The sequence below is a fragment of the Quercus robur genome, chromosome 4 (genome assembly GCF_932294415.1).
Source record: "Quercus robur chromosome 4, dhQueRobu3.1, whole genome shotgun sequence".
Classification (NCBI taxonomy): Eukaryota; Viridiplantae; Streptophyta; class Magnoliopsida; order Fagales; family Fagaceae; genus Quercus; species Quercus robur.
The window spans coordinates 68,454,018-68,466,327 of record NC_065537.1 but is presented as its reverse complement, the minus strand read 5'-3'; the positions used below and the strand labels follow the sequence as shown (position 1 = coordinate 68,466,327).

The 12,310-nt window shown below is 35.8% G+C and overlaps 1 protein-coding gene across 1 annotated transcript; it reads right to left on the bottom strand.

Moving 5' to 3' along the window:
* Positions 1-842: 842 nt before the first annotated feature.
* On the bottom strand, positions 843-4,381 carry LOC126723484 (uncharacterized). Its single transcript, XM_050426914.1, has 6 exons — positions 4,221-4,381; positions 3,924-4,004; positions 3,770-3,801; positions 2,571-2,812; positions 1,300-1,536; positions 843-1,192 (listed from the first exon to the last, which is right to left on the bottom strand). Exons 2-6 carry the CDS (start codon positions 3,974-3,976, stop codon positions 1,184-1,186), a joined length of 573 nt encoding a protein of 190 aa, XP_050282871.1. The 5' UTR covers positions 3,977-4,004; positions 4,221-4,381; the 3' UTR covers positions 843-1,183.
* Positions 4,382-12,310: the final 7,929 nt, after the last annotated feature.

The window sequence follows — 12,310 nt, the reverse complement described above, 5'->3', positions numbered from 1 at the left end:
CCCATGGAAGTTGCGGGCTTGGGGCCTTGGGCGCACACACACCATCAAAATCTCTCGTCTGAACTTGGATTTTTTTTTTTTTTTTTTTTTTTTTAATGATTGATTGTAATTTTGCCAACTTTTAATGAATAAGCAAATATACTTTTCAACAAAAGTTGATCCAAAAGCACACGAAGGAGCACAACTGAAACTCAAAACTTGGCCACCTATTGCATCGAAGGTCGTAAGATTGCGAGCACTTTTCTACATATTGGAACAAACCATTTGAAAATATTACCATCTCCCATCTAGAATAACCAGCCTATTTCCTATAGAGCAGTATGTCAAGGAAAAGTGAGCTACCTATGCAATGAAGACAGGCCTTCTCTCCAAAGCTGAACCATAAACATACTTGGTCTTAAAACCTATAAAAAAAAGCCTACTAATGTGATTTTTTTTTTTTTTTTGACTGAGAAATTGACCTTACTAATGTGATTAAACATTCCATGGATGTTCCAATGCACTGTTACTCTTATTATGACTTAGATTTTTTTTTCCTAAACTTATGACATGCAGATAGAGAATGAAGAAGCACCTCACTACTTTCTGCCACAAAGTCAAAAACCATGTAAAAGCTAATCAAGGTCCACCGGAACTAGATTGATCCGGATGGGTGCTTTGGGTGATGAAATTATGGCCACTTGATTATTTTGAATATACTTCCCATGAGTTTGTTGGCAAACTTGTAGCCATAGATCTTTGAACCATTCTAAGCAGTGCACTTTGACCGCGCGATGCATGAACAAGTACCACTATTTAGTCGCACAGTTCCAGAAAGTGAAACGATGAGTTCAACCCCAATAGAGACCAGAAGCATTGATGATTTGCAGCCACCATTTTGCAAAAAAACCTTTAGTTTGATACACACATATCACAATGTTGAAGGCCATTAACAAAGATCCAAAAGGCAGATCTTCACTAGTATAAAAAAGCATAAAATCAAGCCTAGTAATGCTTAATTGCAAGTTCAGATAATAACAGGTGAGCTGGTACTTCAGTTCCAGGATTTTTTTACCACATTGTGTGTCATAAGTTTTCAAAGAAGATAGAACATGTGAGTTGGCAGAGAATGAGAGGCAGATATAGAATCCCAGACAACTCTTTCAGACACGATGGCTCTGGAGCTCTCCTTTCATGAAATTTGTCATGCTTTCTGTAATAAAATCATGATACCAAAAAGTTTATTTAGACAAGCAATGAGAAGGCATGAAACCTAGATATAACACAATAAGCAAGACCGAATGGTTGATTCAATCTTACCTGCATTGGAAGATACAATTTAAACTCTGGGGGGAGTTCTTCTTCCGAGTACAGGCGGTCTGAGAAATATATCCTCCTCAGACGGCAGTTTGCATGAACCTGAACACGCAGTGTCTCAACATAGTTGGTTCCATATGCTCTCCTGGTAAAATCAGCAAGATTCAACTGAATTTGATTCCAGCCCTCATCCATCCTCAGCGGCATGGTGCAGATGTAAGGTTTCACACGAGTTACAGCCTAAAACAATAAAAGAAAAACTAATCACTCACAAACAAAATCCATCTTTTAGACTTTTAGTGTCACACACTTTAGTACAGATGGAAACTGTGCATTACTACACCACAACTGTATCCTCAAACTTTATTAGCACTACTTTCTATCCTTTTCTTTTCTTTTTCTTTTTCTAAAAAAAAATCCACATATCCTCTTTGCAATAATGATACCTCTAAAAACATTAATGAATAATTTACCTAGTGCACGATAATGACACCTCTAAAAAAATCCTACCTAGTGCACAATAATGAATCATTTACCAAAAGTGTTCACCATCCAAAAGCTAAATAATTGTCTCCTTAGAATGTGAGAAAGAAAACTCTGATGTTTGCCTATATTTTTATAGGCAAGTTTTGCACCCAGAGAATTTTAAACCCACAACATCACCTTCCACCTATTGTAAAGGAAGAAAAGTCATTTGACTTGGAGCTCATTGGCCTCACCATGCAGCTCACATTTTACTTTAACAGCTTAAAACATAGTGCAACTTGTATCACAATCTAAAAAAATGTAACAAATTTTATAACAAAACAGCTTAAAGAGTATTCTACAATTTAGAGATAATAGGAACATTATAAAGCTTAGAGATGAAGAGATGAAATATTAAATTTCCAATTCCACAACCCTCTCAAACAATCTTGAGGCATCCTGTTTAAACTATAATATGCTACATTAACTGAAGAGGGACCTGTGGTTATAAAGTTTGCAACATGACCAAAATCAGTTCATAATGCCAAAAACCATATCTTCACCTAGATCTTAGATTACTAATCACTTGTCCTCTTTAGTCTACTATTCAGCTAACAAAAGTCACAAAACATATTTTGAAATAATTCATCTTACAGGTAACAACTATTTCTTCAGTGCCGTCTAAAACAAAAGTGGTCACTATTTACCAGAATATTGTCCACAACAGACAGACACACAAGCACACACAGAAAGAAGGGGGGAAGGGGTGGGAACATTTAAACAACAGAAACATGGGCAGACTTACACACTTGAAAATTAGAAGCTCGGAAACGCCGCCTGACATTCTTATCATCCAGGACTTGAATCTCAAATGTAAAGTATTTCTTTAGATTCTTCACAATAATAACCAAAAATGGTAGTTTTATACCAAGTGTTGCAGCTGGATCAGCCGGGCAAGTGATGTAAGTTGACTGGATATTTGATCCAATTATTTCAAGGACGTTAGATTGTATGTCTTCATCCTGTGGTCGCTTTACATGGCCACTGGCAGCTGCAAGAAGTGCAACACAAATGGTGCATTTATCTTAACAAACTTGGAAAAAATAGAAGGGCTGTGCTGCAGATGAAAAGTTATCCCATAAGCAAATATTGGGACCTCTTGAATAGAGAACTATAAAAAAAAAAAAAAAAAAAAATTTTAATGGAACTTTTTTTTTCTTCGATTGGTAAGTTACACCTACACCCGTGGGTACCTCAATTTCCGCCTTGCTCTTACAAGTGGAGGAGGCACTATGTGAGCCAGAGCTAATTGGCAAGAATTTCATAGATTAACGCAAGGATGCACGGATACCCCATTTTTGCTCACATACCCATATCCGATATGTATTGTACCAGTATCGTACCAGATGCCTCTAAGATACGTACCTAGTCATTTTAATAAAAAAAAATATCATACATCCAGGATACACCCGTGATATGACTTGGATATCATTCTAACCCAATCCTCCATAGTGAGAGATAGCCCAAACTTGTAAGAATTTTTATTTATATGTTTTATATATTGGTTACAATGTTGAATACTTACCTAGTTATCTGTTATTTACTCTTTTAAATCTTGGTTTGTATTCTAAACATCATTTAATGGCCATGGATTCACATTATTATCCGTTATTGTACCCTAAGTTTTTCAAAAAACATTGTATCCCCGTACCCGTATCGTACCCATACTGTATCCATATCAGTACCCATGCATCATAGGATTAACATAAAACACCACTTCAAACTCTTTAAGATGAAAAATGATGACAGGTCTTTATACACACTTATCAGAGAAAAACAAATTTTCAAGGAAACAAATAAGGCAAAGCCAATTTCCTGACAAAAATGGCAATGCATGACATTTTTTTTCTGACAGGTACAATCAAGCAAAGCTACATCTCATGCTTAATTGTTTCTAGCAACTTTATCCCAAAAAAAAAAAAAACCACAGAGCAAAAAACCCACTTACCTTCTTTATCCCATATCTGCAAAGGTTTACTCCTGCAATATTCAAACAAAATTACCCACTTTTCAGTATCAAAATTGCAATGTTGAAAAAAACATTGAAAATCTGTATAACATGAATTTCTCAAATGCATGCATAAGAAAAACAACCACCATACCCAAGGCTGTATAAGATGGACAGAAATCCAGACTGGAAGGTGTTCTTAAACATTTTTTTCAGCACTATTAAGAAAATTGAACTGCAATGAAAATAAAAAACAAATTTGTACATATACATCAGAAACACAAATACAAAGAAGTTTTCATTGTATAAAAATTATAAGCAGCACAAATTTTTTCTTCTTTCTTTTAATGGCTGCACGCGTGTCCTTCCCTTTTTTTTTTTAATAATAATCGGACACGGCGGAGATACGGCGAGGAGAGTGAAAATATAACTGAATTTAAAAATTCCTAACCTGAAACGCTGCGTTTTTTCAGTTTCCTCTCTCTCTCTCTCTCTCTCTCACGCCGATCTCCTCTGGCTCTTCTTCTTCTTCTTCCTTTTTCTTCTTTCCTCTTCCCCTTCTGCCAAATATGCCCTTACATATTTTACAGTTTTCCCCTTTTGACCCCCGCTTGGGAATTGGGTATTTTTGGGAAGAAGGTGTTTTAAATTATTTTTTTTAATTACTCTTTACTACCTAAACTATATCTCTAATTACACTTTGCACTCTAAATTTTTCGAATGTACGTCTTGCGCTCTAAATTATAATTTTGTTACACTTTACACCCCGACATCAAATTTACCATTAACTTAAATGAAAAAATATAACACCACGTAAAAAGTCCTAATTGCTCATCTTCTTAATTCTTTAAAAAACAAAAGATAAATTACACTTTATCACTCTAAATTGTACTCTTTATTATACTTTACACCCTAAACTTTAAATTTCTATCCAAGTTAACAGAAAACTTAACGTCGAGTGCAAAGTATAACATGGGTCATAATTTATGGTGCAAAACGTGAATTTTAAAAGTTTATGGTATAAAGTGTAATATAAGGTATAATTTAAGGTGGAAAAATGTAATTTTGCCAATTTTTTTTTTTTTAATTGTTTCAATTGTGTCAATTTGCTCTCTAATTTTTATCCCAAAAATATATTGTGGGGGGTAAAAGACTAATAGGCCCATTTCAATATCTATACTGGGCCAGGGGCCCAGCCCAAGGAAAAACCCCTCCTCGGCCATGGGAGAATCCTCCTCGGATGGATATAGCCAAGGGTAAAAGAGGTAACAGACCACCGGTAGCGAGACTCCAGATCGTTCCACAGGGCAGGGAAAGCTTTAAAGTAGAGAAAGACAACAGATAGAACGGAAGCGTCTAAGGGAAGGCTGTCTTTATTGCATTCAGTACCTTGTGCCTAACATAGCCATACTTCTCTGTCCTTACAACCACTCCCAACAACTGGAGGTAGGGGCTGATGGGACAAATACCTACCCTAGGGACCTCATTCAGAAGGAGGAAAACGACTATAAAAAGGAGAGTAAAGAGAAACAAGGGGGGGAACCCCCAACACACCAGAAGTACCAGAAAAAGCTCCTCGGATCTTACCGATGACCAATTCTCTCTGTTAAACTCGACCCTTGGGGAATACCTTGATGGTCTTTATTCACACACCAAAGTCCAGCTCTTTGGCCCACTCTCTACAAATTCATTATATTGGGCTCACTAGTCTAAGGTTCCATGCATCTTGGGCTTGACCTGAAAAAACGTGACCCTACAATTGGCGCCGTCTGTGGGAAGAGCTTGTGCGTTAGCAAGTGCAACAACTAATCACGGAGGGGTTAAGCTCCTGCCACCAAGAGTCCATCAGAAAGACCGTTGTGGTGGTGGTACAAGCTGCACGAAAGCCTCCCCCTTATTTCCTAAAACACATCGTCGTTATCGTTACTCAGCCTCCACTCAGGCCCATACTTCGAAGCGTTGATTACATGGGAAGGGTTGTTAAGTGAAATGTGGTCCTAGGGGCTTCTGACGTCAGACATTTGCCCCAGACATCTGACAAGGGGCCAACTCTCGTGGGCCTAGTAGTCCAGTCCGTTGAATCCCATACGGAGAGAGAAGTTGAAGTGCTAGACAGAACCAAGGCCTTGCATGGTCCTCGGACTCAAGCCTATGGGGAAACTAGACACTCTGAAAACAAAACCCAAGTGCTAGACAGAACCAAGGCCTTGCATGGTCCTCGGACTCAAGCCTATGGGGAAACTAGACACTCTGAAAATAAAGCCCAAGTGCTAGACAGAACCAAGACCTTGCATGGTCCTCGAACTTAAGCCTATGGGGAAACTAGACACCCTAAAAGCCTAAGCCTAAGTGCTAGACAGAACTAAGGTATTACATGGTCCTCGGCCCTCCGGCCTTATGGAAACTAACACACAATGGTGCCTTTCTGTGTTTAGACCAGGTACAGTCAAGCCTCGGTCCTTGGACCATATAACTAAAACAAGTTAAAGTTACGAATATCATCGAAAACGCGGGAAAGAACCCTAATGCCCAGTGACCCCTTTGGACAGTTTATTTCAGATTACACATCCTTAGGCGGTTACTCCGTCCGCAATACGAAACGTGCGGCTGTTGTCCCGGTTAGTCATGTATAGTTAACTTATTTAAGAATCGACACTGTTGTGCTCGTCGATTTCGATAAATAACTCTACCGACAAAGGCATCAGTTCTAAATACGATTCAAAAGAAAAAATACCAGTACATCCATTCACAAGATAATTATTGCAGAAGATAATTATTGCAGAAGATAATTATTGCAGAAGAGAAAGGATATGTAAAATGCGATAAAATCATCTTTTATTAGATAAAGAGATAGTACAATATCTATAAAGGGGCTTCGACAAGCCTACAATCATAAGCTAACTAAAATAATAATAATAAAAAATAATGATAAAAAAAATAATACACGGGGACGATAGATCCTTCAATTCTGCTCTAACAACGACTAGGCAAGTCCGGGTAGCACCAGTGATGGAAGAGAAGAAGAAGCAGAGGTACTTGGGTGGTACCAGTGATGGAAGAGAGGAAGAAGCAGAGGCACCTAGGTAGCACCAGTGATGGAAGAGAAGAAGAAGCAGAGGCACCTGGGTGGCACCAGTGATGGAAGAGAGGAAGAAACGGGGATGCCTAATCCCCATACCTGCTCTAGCAGTAATCGAGCAAGTATCGTTCTAGCAGCAATCGAGCAAGTATCGGATTTTGGCTGAAGGGAGAATAGGCTCCTTTCTTGCCTTGTCAAGGAGAATAAAGGCCTTGAGCTTTTGTCTCCCTTGTCCTGACCGGACCATTCTGAATCTCGGAAATACCCAAGGCTTCTGAAGAGGGTTTTGTTCATTCACCCTCACCCTAACCATGATCATTTCACTCCCAAAATCTCAGTCACTCTCATAGTAGGAACTTTGGGAACATTTGAGGAGTTAGAAACCTGAAAACTTAAGGCTCTGCAAATAAAGATGGACTATCTCCCACTGCGTGTCTTATATAGGGGACGAATCTGGAGGCAATCAATTCGCTCCGAAACCCCAGGGAGGAATTACAAACGAGATTAATCTCGCTCGAATTCCAAAGTAGTCTTCAACCGTTGAATTTATGTCACCTCGTGAAAGAGCCCTAATTAAAGCGCACCTCGTGTACCGAAACGACAGGGATGTAGCTTGGATAGATTAAAAGAATGTCTCATAGCCAGGAACGCGCCTCGAGCAAACGAAGAGACTCTGGCATTAATGGAAGACAAGACTTGGGAAACCGTGACAGAGGCCCAATGTCACCAAAACCCTCATGTCCGTCCAAGGTGCCGAATAGCATGATTTTGAGGGGCTATTGTGGGGGGTAAAATACTAATAGACCCATTTCAATATCTATACTAGGCTAGGGGCCCAGCCCAAGGAAAAACCCTTCCTCGGCCATGGGAGAATCCTCCTCGGATGAATATAACCGAGGGTAAAAGAGGTAACAGACCACTGGTAGCGAGACTCCAGATCATTCTACAAGGCAGGGAAGGGCAGGGAAAGCACGAAAGTAGAGAAAAACAACGGATAGAACGGAAGCGTCCAAGGGAAGGCTGCCTTTATTGCTTTCAGTACCTTATGCCTGACACAGCCATACTTCTCTGTCCTTACAACCACTCCCAACAACTGGAGGTAGGGGCTGATGGGACAAGTACCTACTCTAGGGACCCCATTCAAGAGGAGGAAAGCGATTATAAAAAGGGGAGTAAAGAGAAACGGGGAGGGGGGAATCCCCAACACACCAGAAGCATCGGAAAAAACTCCTCGGATCTTGCCGAGACCAATTCTCTCTGTTAAACTCGGTCCATGGGGAATACCTTGATGGTCGTTATTCACACACCAAAACCCAGCTCTTTGACCCACTCTCTACAAATTCATTGTATTGGGCTCACTGGTCTAAGGTTCCATGCATCTTGGGTTTGGCCTGAAAAAACGTGACCCTACATATATATATATATATATATATCAAACTTTTTAGTATTTTGTCAATTTAGTCCATGCCATTATCTTTTTTATGAAAGTTGTTGTCATGGCAAACATCCAAAATAAAAAAATTAGTTTATGTTAATGTGATAATAAACTACTTTTTTATTTTTGACGCTTACTGTATTAGCAATTTTCATCCAAAAGATAATAGTAGAAACTAAATTGATAAATTATTGTAAGGTTAAGAATCAAATGAACACAATTTAAATATTATTGACCCTAAATTAAAATATAGTGTAAATGATAGGAATCAAATAAGTAGTTTTCTTGTTGCTTTTTTTTTTTTTTTTTAAACGTTTACCTATGTGAATGTTAATATTGATTAGTAAAAATAAATAAATACATAGCATAGTTTTTAATTCTATTTTTATATTATCAAGGTAAACAGTAGATACATGTATATATTATTGATGGTTAGACTTTAATATTCTTCTAAAAGAATTTTTAATAATTATTTTAAAACAATTATTTTAGTTATTAAAAAAATATAATTTAATATTAAGAAGTGGGATGTTCTATCCTACCAGCTTGTTTGTTTCTCAGGAAAAGATTTTGCCGGAAAATATAATAGGGCAGCAGCCTGCAGCCAGGTGGAAACTGCTCTGTGAGAAACTGGGAATTGGTAAGAGTCCAGAAGGGATTTGAGAGACTCTAGAAGGCCCGTGTAGGAGGGTGTATTTTCTGGGTCATCATGAGTTTGGGCTTCCAAGATTTTTGGGCCTTGTAAAGGAATGGGTGGTCATAACTCATAAACCGTGTTGTGCTATTTTATTTTTTTGCTAATTTATTTAGAAGTTGAAGTTTGTTTTTAGCAATGAGAATTGAGAAGTTGTGAGAACTGAGAAGTTCCCTTATATAAATAATTCTATCAATATAAAATTTTTTACAATTGTTGAGTTGGTAATTTGTGATTAATATTGATAAAGTTGATGTTAATGGTGAGTTCATAATTCATGTAAGGTGATGTTACTTCAATTATAATTTATTACATTAATGGAGTAGTTGGAAAAAAAAATGTGAAAGTTATTGTGTGCTGTAAATAGTAATGGATTTGAAGCTTTTGGCATCCCTAGCTTATTGGGTTAAAGTCATTATTCTATCACCTTTTAGCCAAAAGAGGGTAAATAAATTAGCTTTAAAAAAAACTAAGTTATTCAGTTAAAATTACTTTTTATCTCACATTTTAGACGATATATATATATATATATATATATATGGATGCTAAATGCATTAGCAAATTAAGGTGGTTCACCGATTACTGAAAAGAAAAAATAAAATAAAAAGAAAGCAAAATAGTATTGATTTTCTCTCTCTATCTTAGTAGTTCACTAAAATGTTAAGGTGATGTTCCCAATTTTTATTAGAATTTCGCTTGGGTTCAATACTTTAAAACACTAGTATTACTATTTTTGTGTGTGTTCTAATAAGTATTACTGTTTATTCAAAAAAAAAAAAATGGAGATGTTCATCCCACATTAGTTATGTGTGTCTAGTGTCTATTGTTTATAATATTAGTCTACAACTATAAAGGTTAGACCATTTTGTAGTTGTACTCTGGTTATGTAATGTATTATAAACCTGGTTTAAAACATTGGTATTATTATTTTTGTGTGTATTCTAATAAGTATTACTGTTTACTAAAAAAAATGATTTAGTACACTAAATCTATTGAGATAGTGGCACGTGTTTACTTTTAGCCACATGTCACCATTATGATGGGTCTAGTGCACTGCACTCAAGTTTTGATCTTTTCATTAACATATGGCATATTTCTTATTGAGGAAAATTCTTAATTATCTCACTAGTCAATATTGGAAGATATGACACATTGTTGAATATTAGACTAAAGGGACGAACATACAATCCAGTTAATAAGTTTAAAAACACAACAAATTTTACAATTAGTGAGAAGATAAATTATTATTGGTAGATAAAAAAAACTATGTTAATAGTGAGTCTATATGAGAATCAATAAAAACTTGTCAACTTAACTGTTATTTAGCTTTAAATTGATTTATATTCCCAATTGGATAAAACTTAGGTACAATTAAGGTGTTGTTTTTTAGATTTCTCTTTTAAGATTTGACCATATGACTACTTAATTAAAAAATATACTTTCATCTCATAAAAAAAAAAATTACATAACAAAAATTTAAAAGAAAAACCTAAGTATTATATTTAAATATTTTTCTTCTAGATTTATATAATTCATATGAGAATCAGTAAAAACTTACCGACATGAGATTTCTATCACGTAAGTGACAAACCCTGGTAAGGAAAAGACTGAATGAGAAGGGTCTGAGTGAAAAAGTTTGCCGACTGTAATATAATCAACCTCACGCCCAAGAAAAACCCAAATGGGCCAGTCCAACGTAGACTGTTTGTCAATTTTAAGCAAGACTCTCTGACTTTGGGTCCCATTCTCCCTTGGACTACTCAAAACATAATCAGTGAAAATAAGTCATATGAAATTAAGGAAAAAAAAGAAGAAAAAAGTGACAGTTTAATGATTTATTCCATGTCCCTTCAACTATTCTTATCTTATTAAAAAATTATTGCAATGCTAGGCCTCATCTATCTATATATTTGTATAAATTACCATATGAAAAATATATGATCGTTACCTTACATATGTAATTATGTATATTACATTTTTCACATTAGTTGTGTCATTTCCCACAAATCCTCACTGTTTTGAACAAAGTTTTAGGATCATGGGCATAACTAAAGGAGATAAAATAACACTATTCTCTGACAGCTTTGTAACTTAGTGTCATTATTTATTATCCTTCATGAGGCGGACAATTATGGTTAAAATCTTATCTTTCTATGGGTATGAGTATCTAATTATTAAAAAAAAAAAAATAATCAAATTAAAAATTCAATTATAATTTACTTTCATCTACTTAGACCTAGTTATATTTCACATTCAGAGTATCTTAATGATACAAGTTAAGGTAAATTTAATATTTTATTAAGTAATTTTCAATACACTTTTTTTAAGTAAAGTCAAATTGTGTACATATTACAAGAAAAACATAAACAACCACAATGAATTTGTACATGTAAACTAATAAAAAGTGTATTTCTTATTTATTTTTTCCAAAATTCTTTTAGCTAACATTTAAAAAAAATAATAATAATTTCAACATATAACGTCCACTTTTGATAATAATTTTTTATCATTAGACTAAGATACCAATTGGTTTTTTAGTGTAGACGAGAATTGAACCTTCATTCTTATTTGATGACAAGAGACTTTATCAATTGAGTTAATTGTTTGGTACCTCTTAATCTTTTCAAGACATCCATAGTTCAAAACTCCCTCTCCATTGTAACGGTAACTCATAATGGCTATTTCACTTCATACTTGTGATACACCCCGACAACCTCGTAGGTCGATAGTGTAATAAATTGAATTTAACCATCACACACACCTGACCAATGGACCCACCACCCTAATACTCTATTAGGGGTGTATTATATTATGATAATCTAATATAGTTATCATTAAATTCTTGCCAAGTAGTGATAATCTAATACTATTAATTAGGGGGTGATACTTATCAAAACACATGTAGTAGTTGTTTGGATAAGAATAAAATTCCCACATAGCATATGATGCTCTGTGGGTGCTATTGTATCATAAATCTTGTGGCTCTCCTCTTCTCATAACCTTTGTCTATGACAGCCTCACAACTGACAGGTCAAGGCCCTCCGCTCTCTTAACTCATACTTCTATCCTATGTATAAAGTTATATAATAAAAGCCTTTTAACTCTTTTTTTTTTTTTTTTTTTTGAAAAAGATAAAATCTTAAACATAAAGCAACACCTTTTCGTTTTTCCAATTATGCCCTTCACATGTGCCTAACTACCTCACTGTCTTCCATTCCTTCACTTCACGCCACGTGTCCTACACTCTCACCTAATTATGCCACGTATCAACAATATCAAATCATGCGCTGAGAATATGACACGTGTACCCATCTCCACCACAACGTGTCACAT